Source organism: Narcine bancroftii, chromosome 2, assembly GCF_036971445.1.
Source record: "Narcine bancroftii isolate sNarBan1 chromosome 2, sNarBan1.hap1, whole genome shotgun sequence".
NCBI lineage: Eukaryota > Metazoa > Chordata > Chondrichthyes > Torpediniformes > Narcinidae > Narcine > Narcine bancroftii.
The window spans coordinates 327,347,950-327,370,630 of record NC_091470.1 but is presented as its reverse complement, the minus strand read 5'-3'; the positions used below and the strand labels follow the sequence as shown (position 1 = coordinate 327,370,630).

Below are 22,681 nucleotides of genomic sequence, written 5' to 3'. Positions count from 1 at the left end.
TTTAACCTTGTTGAATTAGCAAAACATTCCATGGAATGATCTCTTCTATATTGTTTTGGCTACTACTTTAAAACTTAAATTCACAGTGCCATCCAGTAGTTTAAAAGAAGTGCAATTTGTGGCCATTTACATAAACTGTAGTCATTTGGTATAGTACAGTACATTTCCCCTTCACCAGAATTCTGTTAACCAAAATGTTCCATTAACCAAACTTTTCTGCAGCACCAACATGATGTCACAAGTTGAAAAAATTGATCACCCGACTCACCCATGTGGGCTCTGATGCATTGTTGGTGCCAGCTGGGAAGACAGATGCTAACCAGCTGGATGTCGGCTCAGAGAAGCAGGCTGGAATCTCAAGCCATCAATGGAAGTCAGTGGGTCAGGCAGCGGATGGGGAAAAATTAGGAGAATTTAGAACGCCATTTGTCCTCGTTTCGGGTAACTCTCTCCCCTCTCTCTTTCAATTTTCTCTTTACCCTCCACTGTACTTGGTTTACAAACTGCATGCTGTTGTCTCCCAGCGTCATCAAGGAGAGCCTGGGCCGACAGCAGCGATGGGAAAGTGTCGGGGACTGGCAGTGTGATGGGGAGGTGTGGGGGACCGGCAGCAGTGGGAAGGTGTCAGGGACCAGCGACGGCAGTGGGGATGTGTTTGGGACTGGTGACGGCTGATGCTACTGTGCTGTTTTGGGTTTTTTTCGGTTTTGTTCCGTTAACTAAAAATACCTCAGTAACTGAAAACCATCTGCTTCCAAGCTTTTTGGATATGGGATATATACTGTAATTATATACAGTTTATTAGGCTAGCTAAAAATATTTGCTTAAAACAAATTAACCATAACTAGGGAACTGGTAAGAATTATTTTCTCAAGTGCACGAAAAATACTGTGAATAGTACACAAAAGTTATTTTTTATGGACTTTCTTTAAACTGGTTATAAGGTATATAATGGTGCTCTGGAGTATTTATAATCTCAGTTCCCCAAATTATTTAGTTATTGTTGTTTGTGGAAGTATTTGAATATCATGGTTTTTACATTATCCTTCAGAAGTACTTAATTGGCTGAAAGATGTTTTGGATCATTGTAAAGTTGTGATGGGTACTTCACAAAGCCAAGATGGTGTTAGTTATCATTTAAAATAAATGATAGTTGCTAAAAGGTTGGTATTAACAATTGACACTGTTTGTTATATTTTATATATATATTATATATTATAAAACTAGATCTATAACAGTATTTATAATACTTAGTTTTTCTCCTTTGTAGGCTAACATTGCACGTGACATGGCCACAACTTGTTCAAGTAACAATCAAAATGGAAGATCACAGTTGCACATAACTGGTACGATGTTCTCTTTTTACCATATTTTGCTTGAAGCTGCAGAATAATTTTTATAGAGACAAACTAGTCATGAAAATGGTTGAATCAAAGTCATTATTAGAAAAGAAGATTTGTAATAGTATTTGATGATTTAGAATCTCCTGTTCCACTCCTCAAATAGGGTCTTGAATTGTGGAACAATGTGATGCTTAATTATATGATATTTTCTTTAAGTAACAGTATTCCTGTGCAAAGGTGTCTAATGGGGATAATAGTTTCTGCTATGGAAACTTCATCTACTTCTAAATATCTGGAGCCATATTAAATGTGGAAAAAGAACGTTTATTCATAAAAACAGATGTTTTTAGTTTTTGTGAAATTGTAAATATTTATTAATCAATCATTGATACTATTGTTAAAAGCTTCTTTTTGGATGCTGTAGAGAGGGTGCAGAGGATATTCGCAAGAATACTGCCTGGATTAGAGACCATGCCTTATGAGGATAGGTTGAGTGAATTTGGTCTTTTCTCCTTGGAGTGACGGAGAATGAGGGGTGACCTGATAGAGGTGACAAGATGATGAGAGGCATTTATTGTGTTGATAGCCAGAGACCTTTTCCTTGGGCTGAAATGGCTAACACAAGGGGCATAATTTTAAGTTGCTTGGGAGTTGGTGCTGAAGGGATGTAAGAGGTGAGTTTCTCCACACAAAGTGGTACAATAGCATCTTTTAAGAGGCTGTTAGATTGATGCATGAAACTGAGAAAAATGGAGGGTTATATAGTAGGGAAATTTGATAGAGTAAGTTATTATATTAGCACAACACTTGGACTGAATGGCCTGTACTCTGCTGTATCTGTTCTTTAATGAAACCTGCCAAATGTATTGTAATTCAAAGTATTTTAAAATTTAGATAAATGACTTGAGAATTAATATCTTTTCAATGTGACAGATTATGTTGTATTTTATATTGTATATAGATATGTTTTAAGGAGATAAATTGTGGCAGGTTTTTTTTAGTGTAGGTCACATACAAACACTTCAAAACAGATCTCATTTAAAATACTGGAGCTCTGCTCAAGCCAGGTAGGTTGGCTCTGAGGGCTTTTGCAAAAGCTTTGGGGAGTGCCTATGGATTGATGTTTTGAAAAGCAATAGATGAAAGAGGAATAGTTCGGAGCCGCAAGGTGTCTGAGTGCAGTTTGCTATTCTTAGAGGGTCATGTGGTTTTGCAAGCAGAGGGAGTCAAACAGGCTCCTGGGAGTGTGTGAGAGAGAGTGAGAATTCTGCTCAACAGTTCTACAGTTCAGCAGCTGCACATGGGTCTGGAAAGGACAAACTGGAAAGTTTGTGGAAAAATCCCATTTTGAAGACAGGTAATTTTTTAGTTCAGCCTAGTCAAAGCCCCTGTGGTCCATACAAGAGGAGAGGTTTGGCTGCCTAATGTTTGAAATAAGAGAAAGAAAAAGGAACTCTGTGGTGACATGAAAGAAAGAGGCTATTATATGGAAAAACCCTGATGGGGCAATTTCTTCAGCAAGATACTGATGTGGCTGATTAGAAGGAATCAGCAAACAAAACATCTCTCTCTGAAAACCAACAAGAACCTTCCTGAGTGGTAACCATTTACCTTTCAAGTACCAAAGCCTGGTGAACTTCACAAATGTTAAATTCTGTGCACAGTATAAGAATTGCCTGCAACCAGTGAACTTGGAGGATTGATAAGTGAGATTGGACTGTGAATCAAAGAACTTTTCTGAACTTGCATACACATACGCTTAGAATTAGAAGGGGGTTAAGTTAGGTTAATAGTAATAAAATAAAGTTTGATCCTGTTTCCATGTTTAAAGATAATTAAAAGTATCTTTTGTTAAGTAGCCATTTGACTTGGTGAATTTGACTTGCTGCTGGGTTTTGTGGTCCTCTGGGCTCATAACATTAGAGTTTCCCCATATTTTCTTAAAGTTTTGATATTGGTGATTTTTGTTTTTGTTTTTTATTTAATTTGCGATATTTTGTCCTACTTTAAGACCAAAATCCTTAAATGATACCAAAGTCTATTATTGCAGTCATTGTGTATAAAAATGTATTATCTTTTTCAATAATTCCATATTCTTGCATACCTACAACACTACTGTAAATTTCCTCATTCTCTTGTAAATTGCAGCATGCTTGATAGGCTCCCCATCCACAACCATTCACTCATTCTCCCAACAACACTGTAGTTACAGTTTGTACAACTGGATCTACTGGATCTATTTCAGCTACTCACCAGGTCTCCTTACACAGCACCTTTCAAATATATGACCATAGCTGTTTAGAAGGACAACGACAGCAAAAACATGGGGACAGCACAAGCTAGAAACACAAGAGATTGAAAATGTAAGAATCTGAAATAAAGAATGAGGTGCTGAAAGGGGATCAGACAGCATCCATGAAGGTAAATGGATAGTTGATGTTTCAAGTCAAGCCCCTTTTTCATCAAAAGTAGGGACTTGACCAAAGGTATTGATTATTCATTTCCCTCTGCATTTGCTGTTTGACTTGCTGGGTTCCTCCAGCAGCTCCATTTTGATCTCCAGGCACACATCAAAATCCTGTAACTCCCTCAATTACACCTCAAAGATATGAAGCAATTCACCATCACCTTCTGAAGGGCAATTAAATCCTGGGTATGTCTGTGAAGTCCACTTGTTTTGAATGAATTTTTAAAAAATCACAATACCGTTCTCAGATCCCGATTCAAATTGTACCTTTTTTCAATTGGGAATTGTTTTAAAACTAGCCAATTCTATTTTGGTTAACTCTTTTGCAACAATTAATGTCCTCCTTTGCTGAGCTTAGAATGAAGTTAAACTGGGTTTGAGGGACCAATAACTGCTAACCCAGTGTGTGATCCATTCTCATTTTTAAAAAAAAAAATCCTGTCTTAATAAAACTGACTTTGTGTCAAGTTAATTAAAGCACTTCTAAATGTTGCTTAGTTATCCACCATACAAAAGTTAAAGCAAAGCTTCAACTAAATAACTTGTTAGTGAACATCTAGATAAGATTTTGTTTAGTCTTTGAAAAGGCTTTTCTTCTATAAGAACTGAAATTGAAACATTGGCTTAGCAAAGTGAAAACTTTTCAACCAATTAAAAATAGTTTGTATTTAAATCTGACTTGTTAATCATGCAATTGAAATTTGAACATTGCCAATGAATTTTAAATATTGATGATATTGTAAGTCATTAACCTCAGAATCTATTGACATAACAGCATTTATTGACAAAAGGCAATAAAATTGGGTTCCTTCATTGTTGCTTCAATGAAAATCTTGCAGTGAGTGGCTCTAGCTCTAAGCATTGTATGCCTTAGATCAGGGTTTCCCAACCAGGGGTGCAAGATAGTATTCCAGGGGGTGCGAGATAACATTTCAGTTTTTTTTATAAATCCATACTCCTTCAATTTGGATAATATGTCGGATGATGAAGAGCTGAAGGAAGATCTTATTGAACTGCGCACAAATCGTGTCCTTGAAATGCAGTTTGAGAGCAAAACTTTGGAACAATATTAGTGTTCGGCAATGGACATGTGTCCAAGACCGTGAAAAAGCACTAACTGTGCTCATCCCATTCACGACGACATACTTATGTGAGTCTGGATCTAGTGCCCTTTTGTCAATCAAGACAAAAGCTAGAAATCGCTTGGGTGCACAGGCGGACGTGCGGATTGATGTCAGCAACAAAGTGCCACGTTTTGAAAAACTCTTAAGCAATAAACAGGAACAAAAAAGTCATTAAATTTAAATTGGTTTATGAACATTTGAACATTAGTTCTTTAATTGTTTTAAAGAAATTTCATGCATGGATGAAAATTTAATTTTTTTGTCGGGTGTATGCAATTTTTAATTTGTTGTAATAATTTTTCTTTTCCATATGTTTCATTTTTGTTTATATAATTAAAAATTGATTATACATATTTGTTTTGGTCACCTTCCCCTTTATTCTTAAGTAAATTATTATTTTAAGGGGTACGAGAACATATTAAAAATTTTTAGGGGTGCGGGGCATAAAAAAGGTTGGGAACCACTGCCTTAGATGGATGTTTTGTTGATAGTAGATGTCCCAATCTTTAGTTTGTAGTGGCCACAATAATATCTGCTAGTTACAGCAGAAAGGGTGAGAAAACAAAACAAAAATAAGGCAGAGGATAGGAAGCATATTTATCGTAAAAATAGTTGGCAGAAAATGGGAAGGTAAAGAGTGATGGATGAAAAGGAGCAAAATAAAAGGAGAGAAGCTAATGCTTCGATGCTGCTTTGAACTGGGTGGAGGGATCAGAAGGCATGTGAACATGTTGAGTCAGGTTAGAATCAGGTTTTAATATTGTCCTTAAATAGATTTGTATGTAAGGAATGTAACATTAAAGATATCAAAGGGATGCTTTATTTTTGAATGGATGCTCTGAGCTGACTTTTGAGGGAGGGCACATTAGAACCTGCATTGTCAACATGCAACCACACCCTCTGTGATAATGTGCAGCCAAATCACTGGATAGCATTTCAGGATAATTTACAAATTAATGTGATCCATAATGTCAATAGTTCATGAAATTCTGATGAATTTATTTGTGATCTAAAACGACTATGTCGAATTTTCCCATCCAAATTCACTATTATTTACTATTCTTTTTGAAAATATCACTTTTGAACCTCTGATAATTTGGTTCTTAGATATTTTCCATAAAGATTAGAAAATATACTTCATTAATGGGTCTAATGCATTTGGGATTGTAATACTGTCCTATTTTATTTTGTAACGTTTAGTATCAGTAGGGCTGGATAACGGGCAAATATCCAATAGCAATAAATATTTGGAATCTACCTTTAAATTTTCCTCAGGTCAGTCTCGCTTTTGGTAAGTAAAAAAAAAATGCAGATGATAGAAATTTTAAATAAAAAGGAGAATATTCTCAAAATACTCAGCAAGGCAGGAAGCATCTGTAGAGAGAAACAAAGGTAGCAAACTGATAAGAGGTCAACAACCAAATCGTTAACCATTTCACTCTCCAAAGCAGCAGCCTGTTTGCTGAATATATTCAACATTTAAAAATAATACTGCAAATACTGCATCTGATGAAGGGTTTTAGACCTAAAGCACTTGCTCTCTTTCTTGCTTCACAGAAGCTATCTGACCTGCCAAGTGTTTCTAGCATCTTTTTTTAAAAAAAATATCTAGTATTTTCTATAAAATAAAATTTTCTATAAAAATATCTAGTATCCTGCATTTTCAATTTTTATTTCAGTATTCTCTTCCTGGTTAAGTTTTGACTGGGGGAAAAAAACAGAGAAAAAGCCCTTGGTATTTGCTGAATTAAAAAAAAATCAAATTTAAATTAAATTTAGACATAAATAGCAGGTGATTTCAGCCCACGAAGCTGTGCTGCCCAATTACACCCAATTGACCAACAAGCTAAGCACGCCGCCCCTGCTAAGCGAAGCGCGCCGCCCCTGCTAAGCGAAGCGCGCCGCCCCTGCTAAGCGAAGCGCGCCGCCCCTCAGCTAAGCGAAGCGCGCCGCCCCTCAGCTAAGCGAAGCGCGCCGCCCCTCAGCTAAGCGAAGCGCGCCGCCCCTCAGCTAAGCGAAGCGCGCCGCCCCTCAGCTAAGCGAAGCGCGCCGCCCCTCAGCTAAGCGAAGCGCGCCGCCCCTCAGCTAAGCGAAGCGCGCCGCCCCTCAGCTAAGCGAAGCGCGCCGCCCCTCAGCTAAGCGAAGCGCGCCGCCCCTCAGCTAAGCGAAGCGCGCCGCCCCTCAGCTAAGCGAAGCGCGCCGCCCCTCAGCTAAGCGAAGCGCGCCGCCCCTCAGCTAAGCGAAGCGCGCCGCCCCTCAGCTAAGCGAAGCGCGCCGCCCCTCAGCTAAGCGAAGCGCGCCGCCCCTCAGCTAAGCGAAGCGCGCCGCCCCTCAGCTAAGCGAAGCGCGCCGCCCCTCAGCTAAGCGAAGCGCGCCGCCCCTCAGCTAAGCGAAGCGCGCCGCCCCTCAGCTAAGCGAAGCGCGCCGCCCCTCAGCTAAGCGAAGCGCGCCGCCCCTCAGCTAAGCGAAGCGCGCCGCCCCTCAGCTAAGCGAAGCGCGCCGCCCCTCAGCTAAGCGAAGCGCGCCGCCCCTCAGCTAAGCGAAGCGCGCCGCCCCTCAGCTAAGCGAAGCGCGCCGCCCCTCAGCTAAGCGAAGCGCGCCGCCCCTCAGCTAAGCGAAGCGCGCCGCCCCTCAGCTAAGCGAAGCGCGCCGCCCCTCAGCTAAGCGAAGCGCGCCGCCCCTCAGCTAAGCGAAGCACGCCACACTTTTATTAGAACAATGTTATCACATTTTTAACACAACACTCTAGTGATCTTTTAATCCTGATCATGAAGAATAGTGTGAAAGAACAGAAATTGAGTGTATTTTCAGTTGAACATGGGGCTTTCAGATATGTTTTAAGTTGGAGAAAACTATGGAATAAATGTTTCAAATGCTGCTGAGATGGAACCTTGCACACCAAGAACATGATTCAGAAAATTAGAAAATGTTTTCCATTATTTTCCATCAAATAAATTATGTCTTCCATTGTGGAAAATGCAATTTGGCACCACACGTATTGGTATCCATTTCACTAAAGGAATAAAGTTTTTGAATCTGGTCTTGTATTCAATAAGTTAAACACACATAGGAACTTTGCATAATCATGGCAAAATTACACAAATTGTTACACAAGTCAAAATTAAAGCTGATTTTAAATGCAGCTTACATGTACCTTCAGGAGTGTAGCAGCTACACCGCTACTGAAAGAACATACAACCAGACGGGTTGAGCTCAGTGAGCAGAACTGATTTATTGCAGGCTGGTGGGGTGGACATACTCCCAGCCCGAACCTGGCTGAGAACCGCACTGGGGGGCACTGATGTCAATGGGTGTTACGTGGTCCCCCAGAGTGGGCTTCTGAGCCCTGTGCTGAGAAAAAGGGGAAACCCCCCCACGACACCTTGGCCAGCTGGATTACAAGCGGGGCTGGTTCGTCTGTCTAGTGGTGTGCTGCCACACAGCTCCCCCACCTCCCACCCCGGAACCAGTGCCAATGTCCTTTTTAGCTGGGTGGCCTCGCTTCTTGGGCAGGGCCACAATCACTAGTTCGGTGGGGACGAGGTGCGCTGGCTTCAGCCTGTCCATAGTAAACAGTTCCCACCTGCCTCCGAGGTCCAGCGTGAACGTAGACCCTGAATGCTGGACAACCTTGTACGACCCCTCATAAGGTCTCTGCAGAGGTGCTGCGGGCAGGCCCCGCCGAATAAAAACTTACTCTGCGGAAAGCAGCTCGCTGGGGATGTGAGATGGCCGTGTGCCGTGACTGGGCGGTGGCGGAGGTGTGAAGGAGTCCAAGCACGCCCGGAGGTGGGGAAGCAGCTCGTGCAGCGACCGCGGGGTGTTGTGAGGCGCATTGATGAACTCACCAGGAAGTGCCAGTGGTGCGCCGTAGACCAGCTCAGCTGATGACGCCTGCAGATCCTCCTTGGGCATGGAGCGGATGCCCAGGAGCACCCAAGGCAGTTCGTCCACCCAGTTGGGATCGGTGAGGCAGGCCATAAGTGCCGACTTAAGGTGGCGGTGCAGACGCTCAACCAGTTCATTGGCCTGTGGGTGATAGGCCTTGATGCGGTGTAGCTCGATCCCCAACCTGTTGGCAAGGTGAGCCCAGAGCGTAAAGGTGAACTGGGCGCCCCGATCGCTGGTGAGGTGATTCAGAACGCCAAACTGGGCAACTCCTGCAGCCCCTTGAGATTGTCCGGACATGGGAACTCCTTGATAACGGCGACCTTCGTAGTGGTGGGCGTAGCTCCCTCGGCTGTGATGGTATGGCCCAGGAACTGCATGGACTCTTTCCCAAACTGGCATTTAACTGGGTTGATAGTGAGGCCGAAGTCAGCCAGCTGGGAGAAGAGGGTGCACGGGTGGGCCTTGTCTTGCACCCGATCCCTGCTGGCAACGAGGATGTCATCTAAGTAAATGAAGATGAAATCCAGGTCCCTGTCACTGAGTCCATGAGGCGCTGGAAGTCTGAGTGGCGTTCTTGAGCCCGAACAACATGTGAAGGAATTTGAACAAGCCGAAGGGGGTGATGATGGCTGTCTTGGGTATGTTCTCAAGGTGCACCAGGATTTGGTGATACTCGCGCACCAGGTCAACCTTGGAGAAAATCCTCACACCGTGCAGATTGGCCGTAAAGTCCTGGATGTGAGGGATGGGGTAACGGTCAGGAACTGTCGCCTTGTTGAGCTGTCGATAGTCTCCGCAAGGGCGCCAGCCGTCGAAGGCTTTCAGGACCAGGTAGAGCGGCGAGGTCCACGGGCTGTTGGACTGCCGAATGATCCCCAGCACCAACAGATGCAAAAACTCGTCCTTCGCCACTTGGAGCTTGTCAGGCAGGAGCCGGCATGCCTCGGCGTGAACCGGTGGGCCCTGGGTGGGGATGTGGTGGAACACCCCGTGGCACAGCGAGGCAGCGGAGAACTGTGGCTTGAGGAGGGCTGGAAACTCGACCAGGATTCGCTGGAACTCATCTCTGGGCGTGCCTATCATGGCCATCCGAGGTTGCTCTGTGTGGGAGGCGTCGAGGCGAACGGCCTGGAAAGTACCGGCATCCACCAGGTGCCTACCCTGAATGTCCGCCAGAAGCCCGTGGGCGAGGAGGAAGTCAGCACCCAGGATGGCGGTCGGAAGGGACGAGACGTTGAACCTCCATGAAAACTTTCTTTGGCCGATTGGGAAGTGGACTCTCTTGTCTCCATATGTCTGGGTCTCTGTTCCGTTGGCTTCACGGAGGGGAGGTCCTCGAGGTCGGTTCCTGGACATGATGGCCATAGCCGGGATAACACTGATATGGTCCCCAGTATCGATGAGGAACCGCTGACCGCTAACTGAGTCCCGCAGGTAGAGGAGGCTGTGTCCTTGGCTAGCTGCCGCAGCCATTAACAGCGGCTAGCCTGCTCATTTCCCTGGAACGAGCAGGGCTGACGACACTTCTGAACCTTGCTTCCCCAGCGCTGGTGGTAGAAGCAGAGGCCTGGATCGGATGCTGTGCCCTTGGTTATGCTCTTGGTGGCCCCTACAGGGGCTGGATGCTCAACTGAATGCTAGGCCTTCAGATTGCCAAGGAACATTGTAATGCGGAATTATAACTAAATGTGTGAAGATTGGATATTAGTGTACTTTAATTGCATGCTAATTCAATATGCATACAATTCTCCTGTCCTTATAGAATCATCAAAGATCCACACCACCCAGCACATGCTCTGTTCTCACTGCTACCATCAGGAAAGAGGTATAGGTGCCACAACACGCACACTTCCAGGTTCAGGAACAGCTCCTACCCTTTCACTATCAGTCTCTTCAACAATAAACTCAATGACTCATTTAAGGATTCTTACTTTTGCATTTTATTGATTATTTTTTTTCCTCTGTATTACACAGTTTGTTCACATTTCTTAGTTTGTTTACATGGATATGTTGTGTACAGTTTTTTGCACCACCATTAAGTGATGATTCTGCCTCGCCTGCAGGAAAAATAATCTCAGGATTGTATGTGATGTCATGGATGTACTCTGACAATAAAATCTGAAATTTGTAGCAAGGAACATAACAATGATGACAGATTGAGTTTCTTTATTCTTTTAGCACACGTAAGAAAACTATTTTACTCGGCAGGTTCATGCAGATTTCCATAGGAACAATCCTATTAGTGCCATTCTTCCCAGCAACTGGGAATGTAATGAATGAAATTGGCGAGGGGCGTGGCAAGATGGCGTAGAGGGCAGATGTGCGGTCCTAATCCTCCCCAGCCAGTTTTTTAAACACCCGTTTTTAAACTTTAATTTAAGTACATAAACATTTTATTTCTACTTCTAAGAACATTGTTTATTTATAATGGTGGCTAATATTAAAAAAACCTAAGACCCAATTACAGAAAAAATTACTTTTTAAAAGTGCTGAAGAACTGAGGCCTACCTGTCCAGTTGGAACCACGGAGTCATCGCCTGGATCCTCCTAGTTTTAGAGAACTCCAGCTAGGTTAAGTATTACGCCGGCGCCGGTCTTGTCTCCGCAAGATGGTGCCGGCTTGTTGATGAAATTGGCTGACATTGACCTGCGCGTTCGTGATGTCAGGCACGCGGGCGACCCGACCAAGAAGAGAGCCCTCAAGCCTGCGCTGCTGTCAGGGTAGCCGGGGACACGCAGGATGGTGTTGGTCTTGCCGGGCATGTGCGGTGTCTCTAGGGTCCGCAATCTGCTTGAGCGTGTGTGGACTGTGGGATGCCCGAACGGAGGCGTCCCGTTGTGGTCGGGGTGCAGCCGTCGGGTGTGCAGACCCGCAGCCGCACAGGAAAAGGCCTGACAACAGTGAAACAAGAAGAAGACTTACCTACAATGGCCAGTTCACAGGAACAATTGGAGGAGGAGTTTGCAGAAGGTGGACCTCAAGATGTGGCACTGGAATCTGGACTGAACTTTTTTCTGTCCTGGAAGGGATTGCTTATCATATCGATAACATATCTCAACAAATGACTCAAGTGACAACTAAAATTTCTAATATGTCTGAAGATACGTCCCAACTTAAGAGAGATGTTAATAAATGTCTTACATCAGTGGATGTAGTACAAGAAAATTAAAAACAAAATGGAGACAGCTTTTTCTGAATGTAAAGAACAAGTTGTGCATAATAAGGATAAAATAGAGAAAGAGGAAGATTCGTTTGTGGATTGGGGAATCCAGAAGAGAGATTTAGTGAAAAAGATTGATTCATTGGAAAATCAAATTCGGAGAAATAATGTAAGATATTGAAGGAGCTGCTCCAATAAATTTTTTTAAGAACTGGATCCCCGAGATGCTGGGTAAAGAGTTTTTTTTGGGAGGTTTAATATTGGAGAGGGCATCTAGAGTGCTAAGGAGGAAACCATTACCGGGCCAATCACCACGAGCAATTTTAATTCGGTGCCTGAATTATCAGGATAGAGAAATGATTGTACGGTTGGCGGAACAGAAGGGAAGACAAAGTCAATCTCCAATGATGAGTCAGAATAATAGAGTTTTTTTCTATGCAGATTTGAGTCAAGAAATTATTAGGCGTCGACGGGAGTTTAATTCAGCTTAAGATGTGTTGTGGCGGAAAGGATATAAATTTCCTTTTCGATACCCTGCTGTGTTGAAGGTTTTTTATGGCAATTATCAATCTCAATTTTTTGAGAATGATCACGATGCATTGATTTTTGCTAATTCGTTACCGTATCTACATGGCCAGGGAAGAATCTCACCGTCGTCGCCTAAAAGAAGGGCCAATAGAAATGGAAAGAATGGGAAAAATGGGAAAGATGGAAAGGAGGTTTTGATACACATTCTTATTGATGCTGAAGATTCAAACCAGTCATTGAGACTGGGGTCGCTGGGCTGAATATTTCTATGACGTTGAATTACATTATTATATATATTGTATTTGTGGCTGGCGGCAGGTGGATGGCACTGAAATCTTTGATAATCACCTGCCACTGTTGGGGTTTACCACACCCAGTTTTTTAGGGCATTACTACCTTTGGGTGTTTTTTTTTCTTTTTTGGGGGAATTAATTATATTCCTTATATAATTTTTTAATAATATTAGGGGAGGGAGAGTGGATTTCGTTTACTAGTAGGAGAGCAATTTTTTTTGTATTAAGTGATTATATTGTTAGTTTGTTAAGATGTCTAGTTTGAAATTTGCAACGTTTAATGTTCAGGGATTAAATAATCCAATTAACTGAAAGCAAGTTTTAGCTTATATTAAGAAAATGAAATTTGATATTGCTTTTTTACAAGAAACACATTTGACCGAAAAAGAGCATTTGAAATTGAAAAGAGATTGGATTGGTCATGTGTTTTTTTTTCTTCATTTAACTCTAAGGCAAAAGGTGTAGTGATTTTAGTTCATAAGAATCTTTTGAGTTGCATGCTGTAGAGGAGAATGCTGGGAAGGTTTTAAAAGTGGATTGTAAAATCTTTAACGAACTTTGGACTTAATATCTATGCACCTAATGAGGATGATGAATGTTTTATTTCAGACACTTTTATGTTATTAAGTCAAGCTAATTAAAATATTTTAGTTGGGGGAGATTTCAGTTGTGTTTTGGATCCTTTGATGGATAAATCCCAAAATGTATTAGGAAATCAAAGATGGCGATGCAAATTGGGGCTTCAATTAAAGATTTAAATTTGGTAGATATTTGAAGTAGAGTTAATCCTACAGAGAAAGATTTTTCTTTTCATTCTTCTCGACATGATTCATTTTCTAGAATAGATTTTTTTTAATATCGGCACATTTACAAGGAAAGGTATCGCAGGCAGAATATATGAGTAGAGTTAGATCATTCTTTTTTTTTCCTATGAAAGTTCAGAAGTAGTACATTCATCCTATAGATGGAGATTTAATACAATGTTGTTGAAAAAACCTGAGTTTGTTACTTTTGTTAAGGAAAGATTGGTTGTTTCTTAACAGAAAATGCTAATTCAATTAAAAGTCATTTTGTGTTATGGGATGCGTTAAAAGCTTACTTAAGAGGGCAAATAATTAGTTATACTACTAAAATTAAGAAATGGTATATGGCTGAAAGTCTTAAATTGGAGAAGCAAATTGATGAACTGGAGAAGGAATTTCAGAAGAAAGTGATGGAAGATCAGAAAATAGCTTTCACTAAATTGAAATTGCGATATAATACGTTACAGACTTATCAATTTGAATGTTTACTTAATCGATCTAAGCAATGATATGAGTTGGGTGAGAAGACACATAAAATACTTGCATGGCAGTTAAAGAAGGAACAGACCTCATGGGTTATTAATGCTGTTAAAAAGAATTCAACAGTTACCTCTAAACCTCAGGAAATCAATTACCAGTTTTATTCATTTTATTAAAAATTATATGCTTCTGAGGGGAAACGGGATAATGGATCTATTGATTCTTTTTTATTTGCACTAACGTTATCAGCATTAGAAAAAGAGGATATTATACATTTGGAAGCTCCGTTTACAGATTTAGAAATTAAAACTGCCATGTTGGAAATGCCTAATGTTAAGTCACCAGGTGATGATGGGTTTTCGGTGGAATTTTATAGTTTTTTTATGAAGATTTATCTTCGGTGTTTGGGGAGATATTACAACAAGTGACTGAACATTATGAGTTACCAGAATCTTGTTCTAGTGCTCTAATTACTGTAATTCCAAAGAAAGATAGAGATCTGTTAAAGGTGTCTTCGTATAAACCTATTTCTTTATTGAATGTGGATTATAAATTAATAGCTAAAATGTTAGCAAATCGACTTGCTAAATATTTGCCTAAATTGATACATATTAGACCAAACAGGTTTCATTAAAAATAGACATGCTTCAGATAATATTCTTCGATTAATTAGCTTGGTTGATGCATATTGGCAGAAACCCAACCATCCAATGGTGGTTGTACTTGATCCGGAAAAAGCTTTTGATAGGGTCGAATGGGATTTTTTATTTAAGGTTTTGGAAAAGTTTAAATTTGGCCCCTTTTTTATTGGTTGGGTTAAAGCTTTATATACAAACCTGACTGCTAGGGTGGTGACAAAAGGACAAGTTTCATCATCGTTTAAATTGACATGCTCTACCCAACATGGTTGTTCATTGTCACCACCTCTGTTTGCATTGGCTATTGAACTGTTAGCTCAATTAATAAGGCAAAATGAACAGATACAAGGGATGAGAGTTATGGATGAAGATGAATCTATTTGCAGATGATGTTTTGATATATTTAACAAACCCAGAACAATCTTTGCCATATTTATGGGAATGTTTATTACAGTACAGATCATTATCTGGATATAAAGTTAATTGGGATAAAAATAAAATTTTACTGGTTGGTGAAGGAGATTATTCAGTATATAAAAATGTTATTAATTTGAAATGGTCAGATAAAATATTTAGGAATAATTGTGAATACTGAGTATCAATCTTTATATAAATTAAATTATGTTCCATTGTTGAAAAAGATTAAAGCAGACTTAATTAAGTGGAAGGACCTTCTTTTAATTCTAATTGGTCGGGTTAATTGTATTAAAATGAATATCTTTCCACGTATTCAATATTTATTTCAATCAATACCATGTTTTCTTACAAAGAACTCTTTTCAGGACTTAAATAAAGTCACTAGGGAATTTTTATGGAAAGGTAAACTACCAAGGGGAGCATTAAGTAAAATTACTTGGAAGTATGCATTGGTGGATTACAATTACCTCATTTTCAAAACTATTATAAAGCAGCCCAGTTCAAATTTATTAGTGGTTTGATGGATTTGGATCGGCCTCCAAGTTGGGCTAAAGTTGAGATCCCATGTATTTCTGAAATTGCAATGCATCAATTTATATTTTGGTGGAATATAAATTTGTTACGGGAGTATAATATGCCGATATTCAAACATTTATTAATGTTATGGACAAAAAAATAAGATTATAGGATCAAAAGGTAAATTGTCTATTTTAACGCCATTATATAATAATTAGCTTATTCCTTTTTCAATATTTAATAGTCATTTAAATAGTTGGGATTCTAAGAGTATAAAAACATTACAGGATTGCTTTGTAGAAAGACAATTTCTTTATTTTAATCAAAAGAACATTTTGGTATCGTGGAAAATTCTTCATTTTTTTATTATCAAATTCGATCTTTGGTGAAAAATATGTATGGTCGAGAGATGATTTTACCTGTATTGTCGGAATTTGAGTCTTTGCTTTCTTCTATACCAAAAAAGGGCTAAATTTTTGTTATATACCAAGTATTACAAGACAATATGAATAAACCGGAATGGGAGAAATCTAAATTTAAATGGGAAAATGACTTAACTTTTGTTTTTCCTGAAGAATATTGGACGGATATGTGTTATGATAGTGTTACTAGATTGACGAATGCACAGTATGGAATGGTTAATTATAATTTTTTACATCAGTTATATTTAACTCATGAAAAATTGAAAAAATATGGTTTCAGTAATTCAGTTTCCTGTTTTAGATGTGGTACATCTGTTGGAAGTTTTTTACATGCTGTTTGGTTCTGTGTGTATGTACAACCATTTTGGGAAGAAATTAAGCTAATTTTGGAAAAATTGTATAAGTTTAAGTTACCCTTAGATCCATCCATTTTTTAATTGGGTTATATGATTCCTTTAAAGGTTGTTGGATAAACTTCAAATTGCATTTGTATATTTAGCATTGTCCATAGCTCAAAAATGTGTAGCAAGTACATGGAAAGATATTACAGTAATTAGCATAATGAAATGAAAGCTACTGTTACGGAAAAAATTACATGCGCTTTGCATGATAATTATTCTTTTTTTGTTGATAAATGGTTACCATATTTGGAGTATATGCATTTAGATGTACTTTGATTTATTATATTTTTAGTTTCTGTTTATATATTTTTTGGCTCTCCTTAAAAGAGTTGGCTGAAGGGGTGGGAGGTTGGGTGGGGATTTAATTTTGGTAATTTTTTTGTTGTTTTTTTTCCCCTTTTTTTTCTTTATTATTAATTCTTTCATATAAAAAATGTTGTTATTGTTTGTATTTTGTATTATTACTAACAATTTTTCAAATAAATAAAGTTTGTAAAAAAAAAAATGAATGAAATTGGCCTAAACATTAGTTTTTCATGTGCATTTGATTATTTGACACAAAATCCCAGTGGGATTATGGGCGCAGATGCACAAAAAATTGGTCTAAGATGTTGATTTTAAGAAAATTCCTCAAGGAGAAAAGAGGAAAGTTGAGGGAGGGAATTTCAGAGCTTAGGGTTTTTGTCATCGAACCTGTGGGCACATAAATAGAATGATTAGACAAAACTGATACATTTGATTTAAAAAAAAACTTAAACACGCAAGGCAGTAACAGGCCCTCTGGCCTATGAGTCCATGCCATCCAATTGATCATGACCCTAGTACATTTTGAAGGGTGGGAGGAAATTGGGGCACCCAGAGGAAACCCACACAGATGCAGGGAGAACATACAAACTCCTTACAGACAGTGCCAATTCGAACCTTGGTTGCTGGCGCTATAATAGTGTTGCTCTAACAATATCACCCTAAAATCTGCAGAGGCCTTGGAATTGAAAGCTGGAGTAGGTACACAGAGAGGAATAACTGCAGCTATGGGTAGATTTGAAAACAAGAGAATGTTGTTACATATTATTTACCTGGGAACTAATCTAATCAAGGTATCCAACCACAGAGATAATGGGTAAACAAGATTTGGGTGGATTTAGTTTGTGGATAACAGAGATTTAAATGTACTTAAGCTTATAGAAAGTGGAAGATATAAGGTTAACTAAAAATGGGTCACAAGAACATTGTCTAAAGGTAATAAGAGTTTCAATCATGTTTTCAGCTGAACATGATTGGGGCAGGGTAGTGATTGTAATGTTTCAGTATAACTACTGTATATTTTGGCATACAAGGCAATTGGCGTACAAGTTTACCCGTTTTCAGCTTCATTTTAAGGGTTTTATGGTATATCTGACGTATAATTTGACCCCCATTTTCTGGCCGCCAGAGGTGCCCTATTGACCGGTTGTCGACCCCCAATGCTCACAATGCCTGAGATGGGCTGTTGACTGGCGCATACATCGATTTTTTTTTTTTCTTCTTCCCCCCATCCCACCCCCCCAATAGATCGCCTGGATTGATATGCTGGGCATAGGCTGGAGGTGATTGCTATCATGGAGGGTCCATCGACACAATCTAGCACGCAACGAAAATCTGAAGCGAGCTTTAAGTTGAAAGTGATAGAAATGGCCAAGAAAATCAACAAATGTGCTGCTGCAAGAAAATTTGAAGTGCACGAGAAGTTGGTTAGAGATTGGCGGAAGAAAGAAGAGACTTTAAGAAAAATATCAAAAAGGCAATGTTTTTTGAGAAAAGGAATCACTCGTTGGCCAGATTGGCAAATCACATTGCCGAATGGGTACTAAACAAAGACAAGATTACTATGTAGTCATTTGAATTAAAGTAAAAACATTTGCACTGCAGTGGGACAAGTCGCACCCAGATATCTGTGATGATTTTGAGGCTACAGTAGGCTGGTTCAAAACACCAAAAAACAAAACTTACACAGAAATTACCAAAAGATCTTGATCATAAAGTTGTAAGTTTTCACCAGTTTATTATACGTTACCGGCAGAAACACCAGTTTACGTTGGCAAATATCGGAAACATGGACGAAACCCCCATGAATTTCGACATGATAAGCAAGAGAAAGGTGTGCAAAAGGCCACAAAAGGACCAGGTTTATCATGGTGTTATCAAGCATGGCCAACAGGACAAAGTTAAGACCTATGATAATCTTCAAATGCAAAATTAAAATGAAAATAAAATTCCCTGCAGGTATTTTTGTACATTTTCATGAAAAATGATGGATAGATGAAAATGGTATAAAACTGGATAGACAATGTGTGGAACAGACGGCCAGGTGGTTTACACAAAGAATGGAGTTTGCTTGTGTAACTTCGTGCTCAAAGCATGGGACAAAGTTAAAGAAGACTGTGATAAAGTCATTTAAAAAGTGCAGCATCTCTTGTGCAATTGATGGCACGGAAGAAGATAATTTATTGTGGATCACTGATGACGAAGCTGAAACAGCCACCTCAGATACAGACTGGGACCCGTATGATGACTGTTTAAACAGTGAGAGTATGGATCTGCTTGTTGCCATCAGTGATTTAGAAGGGTTCTAAATGTGTTAGTGTTTTCAGACAATGGTAGCGATTTTGAAGGGTGCTAATTTGTGTTGTTTTCAATAAAAATCTCAAAGAAAATCTGTTGCAATCGGCTTTTTTAAAGCTTTTCAAGGGTTGATTTATACGCTAAATCGGTTTTTCAAGGGTCAGCTTATATGCCTGATTTTGAACTGAATTTAAGGACTTGAAAGTGTATCCAGCATATAAGTCGACCCCCATTTTTTTGGAGAGTTTTTTGAGTTTCATGACTCGACTTATATGCTGAAATATATGGTAAATAAGGTTGAAACTCAAATTGGGCTTGACTTTAGCACTAAACTTGCAACTAGTTTGATTTGGGTTCAGTCAGATGCCAGGGAGAATGGATGCAATCTTTGGCTAGAAATGTAATTGGTGATAAAGACTAAAGGCAATATCTGGTCTTCCAGTTATGTAATTAGAGGTCAAAGTACTGCAGAGAGAGTACAGAGAAGTACATTGCGATTGACGTGTCCAAAGTGATTAACCTTAAAAAAAATCTCAAACATTATAGTCTAGAATGAAAATGTGTAAAACCTGAATAAATTAAGCCAACATTTTTAATGAAAATGAGCCAAAATTGGATTAGAGAATTTAGACTGAAGTGAAAAGTGGTTAAAAATAAAATTGGGGCTGAATGATTTCAATTATCTGCTGATTTAGTTACCAAAAGTTTTCAGGTTTATGGTTTAAAAAAAATTGCAGTGGGAGAATTAGGCCTTTCCTAATATTGGATTATTTTTGTGTTTATTTCTTTCTCATTCTGACAAGATCATAAGAACTTGTATAAGGTGATTAAAGAAAAGAGTACTAATTCAGGGTTTTTTTCTGAATTCCTTTTAAAGGAATACAGATGGTTTCTCACTTTGTTTCCTTTATTGTTAATAGAAAAATAAACAAATTGAAAGTTTAAAAATCATAATGGAAAAATATTAAATATTAATGTTTCCATGGTGAAAATATAAACATATTTGGATGGATGAAATGGGAGGCAATTTATATTTATGGAATTTAAACATGCAAAAAATTAAGACTAAATGATTTTGATGATGCAGTTCGGAATGGTATTGTCCAACTCAAAATTATATTGTTTGGCTTTGTTTTGATCTTCTGGGTTTTTAATGAGAGTTACTTACTGCCTGCATTTACTCAAATTTGTACCACAATTTTACTTAATAGTTGCTTCTGCAAAGCTAAAAAGAAGAAAGAATTGGTTTGGAACTGCAATTTATGTGGAATTATCAGCAGATGGAGAGCTAAAGAAGTCTGCAAAATCAAATAGTTCATCCAATCCAAAATGGGATGAGCACTTAACAATGTAAGCATAATTATAAAATGATGACTTAATCTTCTATGACATTCCTTTCAATGTATATTTTTAAAAATCTAATATAAGCTTGTAGATATGTTCCTATCCTAAAGTTTCACAGTGAATTGGACTGAATAGCCCAATGAAACTGAATTCTTTTGAATTATATTAAGACCTATTGTTAAAATTACACTTAAGTGTGTAAAAAATCCAAAAGTTTTTTGGTGATATTGAGTTGTGACCTTTTTCTCAATAAATGTAAAGGTAGGTCCCAAGTGTTTCCCCAAGTATAGGGATTGAAGCTCACCTGAAATAAGTAGATTCCAAATTGCCCAATCCAGGAATCTGCAGTGAAGGCAATGGTGGAAAAATCTATAACAGAATTATTTTATGTGAGCAATTGAAAGAGCTTGGTGGGCAAAATGGGCTTACTTACTCTGAACTTCATGTATGTGAGAATTTGTTAATTTGCAGTGAGAATTTATATGGTAAATAACTATTAAATAGAAGAGATTATGTATATGAGTTTATCAACCATCAATATGTTCACTTTTATAGTCAGAGTTTTGCAGCATGGAAATGGGCCATTCAGCCCATTTTGTCCTTGATGACCAAACTGTCCCATTTCCTGCATTCCTCTAAACCTTTCCTATTCACATGCCTGTCTAAATATTTCTTAAAGGATCTGTTGTATCTGCTTCTACCATTTTTTTCTGGCAGCTCAGAGCACCCTCTGTATGCTTCTCGGGTGCCTTCTATATCTTTCCCTTTCACCTTAAATCTGCGCTCTAGTTTTTAGATTCCAGTACCCAAGGAAAAGGACATTGTGATGACAATGCTATTGACCTTATCTATAGCCCTCATGGTTCTATGAGCCTCCATAAGGTCTCCCCTTAGCCTTCTGTGCTCTCATTGGAACATAGTCCTGTCAATGTTCTCATGAATTTTTTCTAACTTTTTCTGTTTTAATACCATCTTTTCCAGAGATAGGTGACCAAAACTGTCACAGTTCTTGCTCCAAGTACAGTCTCACAAATGTCTTGTACAGTTGTAACTGAGTTTCTACACTCAGTGCCCTGACTGATGAAGGCAAGCATAGCATACACCTTCCTCCTCACCCTGTCTACCTGATTCACCACTTTCATGGAAGCAATTTTAACCTCTTTTTTATTTAAGGATCAAAGGACATTAAACACTTTAGCAGTTATCTCATCACAGTCAGAAGAATCAGAACATTTACAGCAATAAAACATCCTTGTGGTACAGAAAATGTTAGTTTGTTATCTTAAAATGTCTAAATATTTTGAATTATATTTTAAAATTATTTTTAAAGTTGTTTTATGGACCTATGTTACAATACACCCTCTCTGTGTGCAGGAATGTAACGCCACACACCAAATTGGAGTTTAAAATCTGGAGCCATCATACTTTAAAATCTGATGCATTATTAGGGAAAGCCACCTTAGACATTGAGCAAGCTTTGGAAATGCACAACAGAAAATGTAAGTTTTATAATGATATGTCACTAAGAACTGTTATCCTTAGAGGAATGTCTGTTACTGGATAGGTATTATACAAGGAAAATGTAATATAAGTGTGGCAGCTCCACAGTTAAACTTAAATCAGTTTCTTTAACTCAAGTCTTTTTTTTGTATTTCCCTCCCTTCATCCTTAATTGGCAGTGTTGCCTTGAGCTGTCTAGCTTCTCAACTTGGGAGTTCCAAACATTTCTGCTTCTGCTATCTTGGACTTCTTCAAACAGACTTTTTCTTTTTCAATCTATTTTTTGTTTTATTTTGGAAAAAAAATCAGGTTGAATAGATCCATATGATATAATGTTCAGATAAAGATAAAATAGAATTACAGATGATAAATAAGATACATATGATCCATGTTACTGATGAAAAGAAAGAAAGGGAAAAATAAATTATCTATAGCTAATCTAATTTCTAACCCCAACCTGAACTATTGCTGGCAAAGTCAGGCGTCAACTACTAATTTTGATTATATTTTTTTTTAAAAAAGGAAATGAAAAAAAATATAAGGACCAAAAATAATTGATCTATAAATTTTGAAGATAGTTGAAAAAAAACCTCAAAGAGAAGAAAACTTAATACTCATTTTAGTAGTTGAATACCTAATTTTCTCTAGAGAAAGGGATGCCATTAAATCCAATAACCATTATGTATGTGTGGAAGGGAGAACATCTTTCCATCTCAGCAGAATGAGCTTCCTAGCAATCAGGGAAGCAAAAG

General features: G+C 38.8%; 1 protein-coding gene across 9 annotated transcripts in view; it reads left to right on the top strand.

Annotated features, from left to right (window-relative positions):
- Positions 1-22,681, top strand: part of LOC138755644 (NEDD4-like E3 ubiquitin-protein ligase WWP1) — a 140,887-nt gene that overhangs the window by 40,741 nt on the left and 77,465 nt on the right. For 6 of the 9 annotated variants that reach the window (XM_069922004.1, XM_069922009.1, XM_069922006.1 and 3 more), the window contains 3 exons: positions 1,271-1,346; positions 20,297-20,435; positions 21,804-21,928. In XM_069922004.1, the coding sequence (XP_069778105.1) occupies positions 1,289-1,346; positions 20,297-20,435; positions 21,804-21,928 (322 nt within the window). In that variant the 5' untranslated portion in view covers positions 1,271-1,288. Of the gene's footprint in view, positions 1-222; positions 442-1,270; positions 1,347-20,296; positions 20,436-21,602; positions 21,698-21,803; positions 21,929-22,681 lie in introns of those variants that run through there. The other 3 variants (XM_069922007.1, XM_069922011.1, XM_069922012.1) reach the window with 3 other exon arrangements.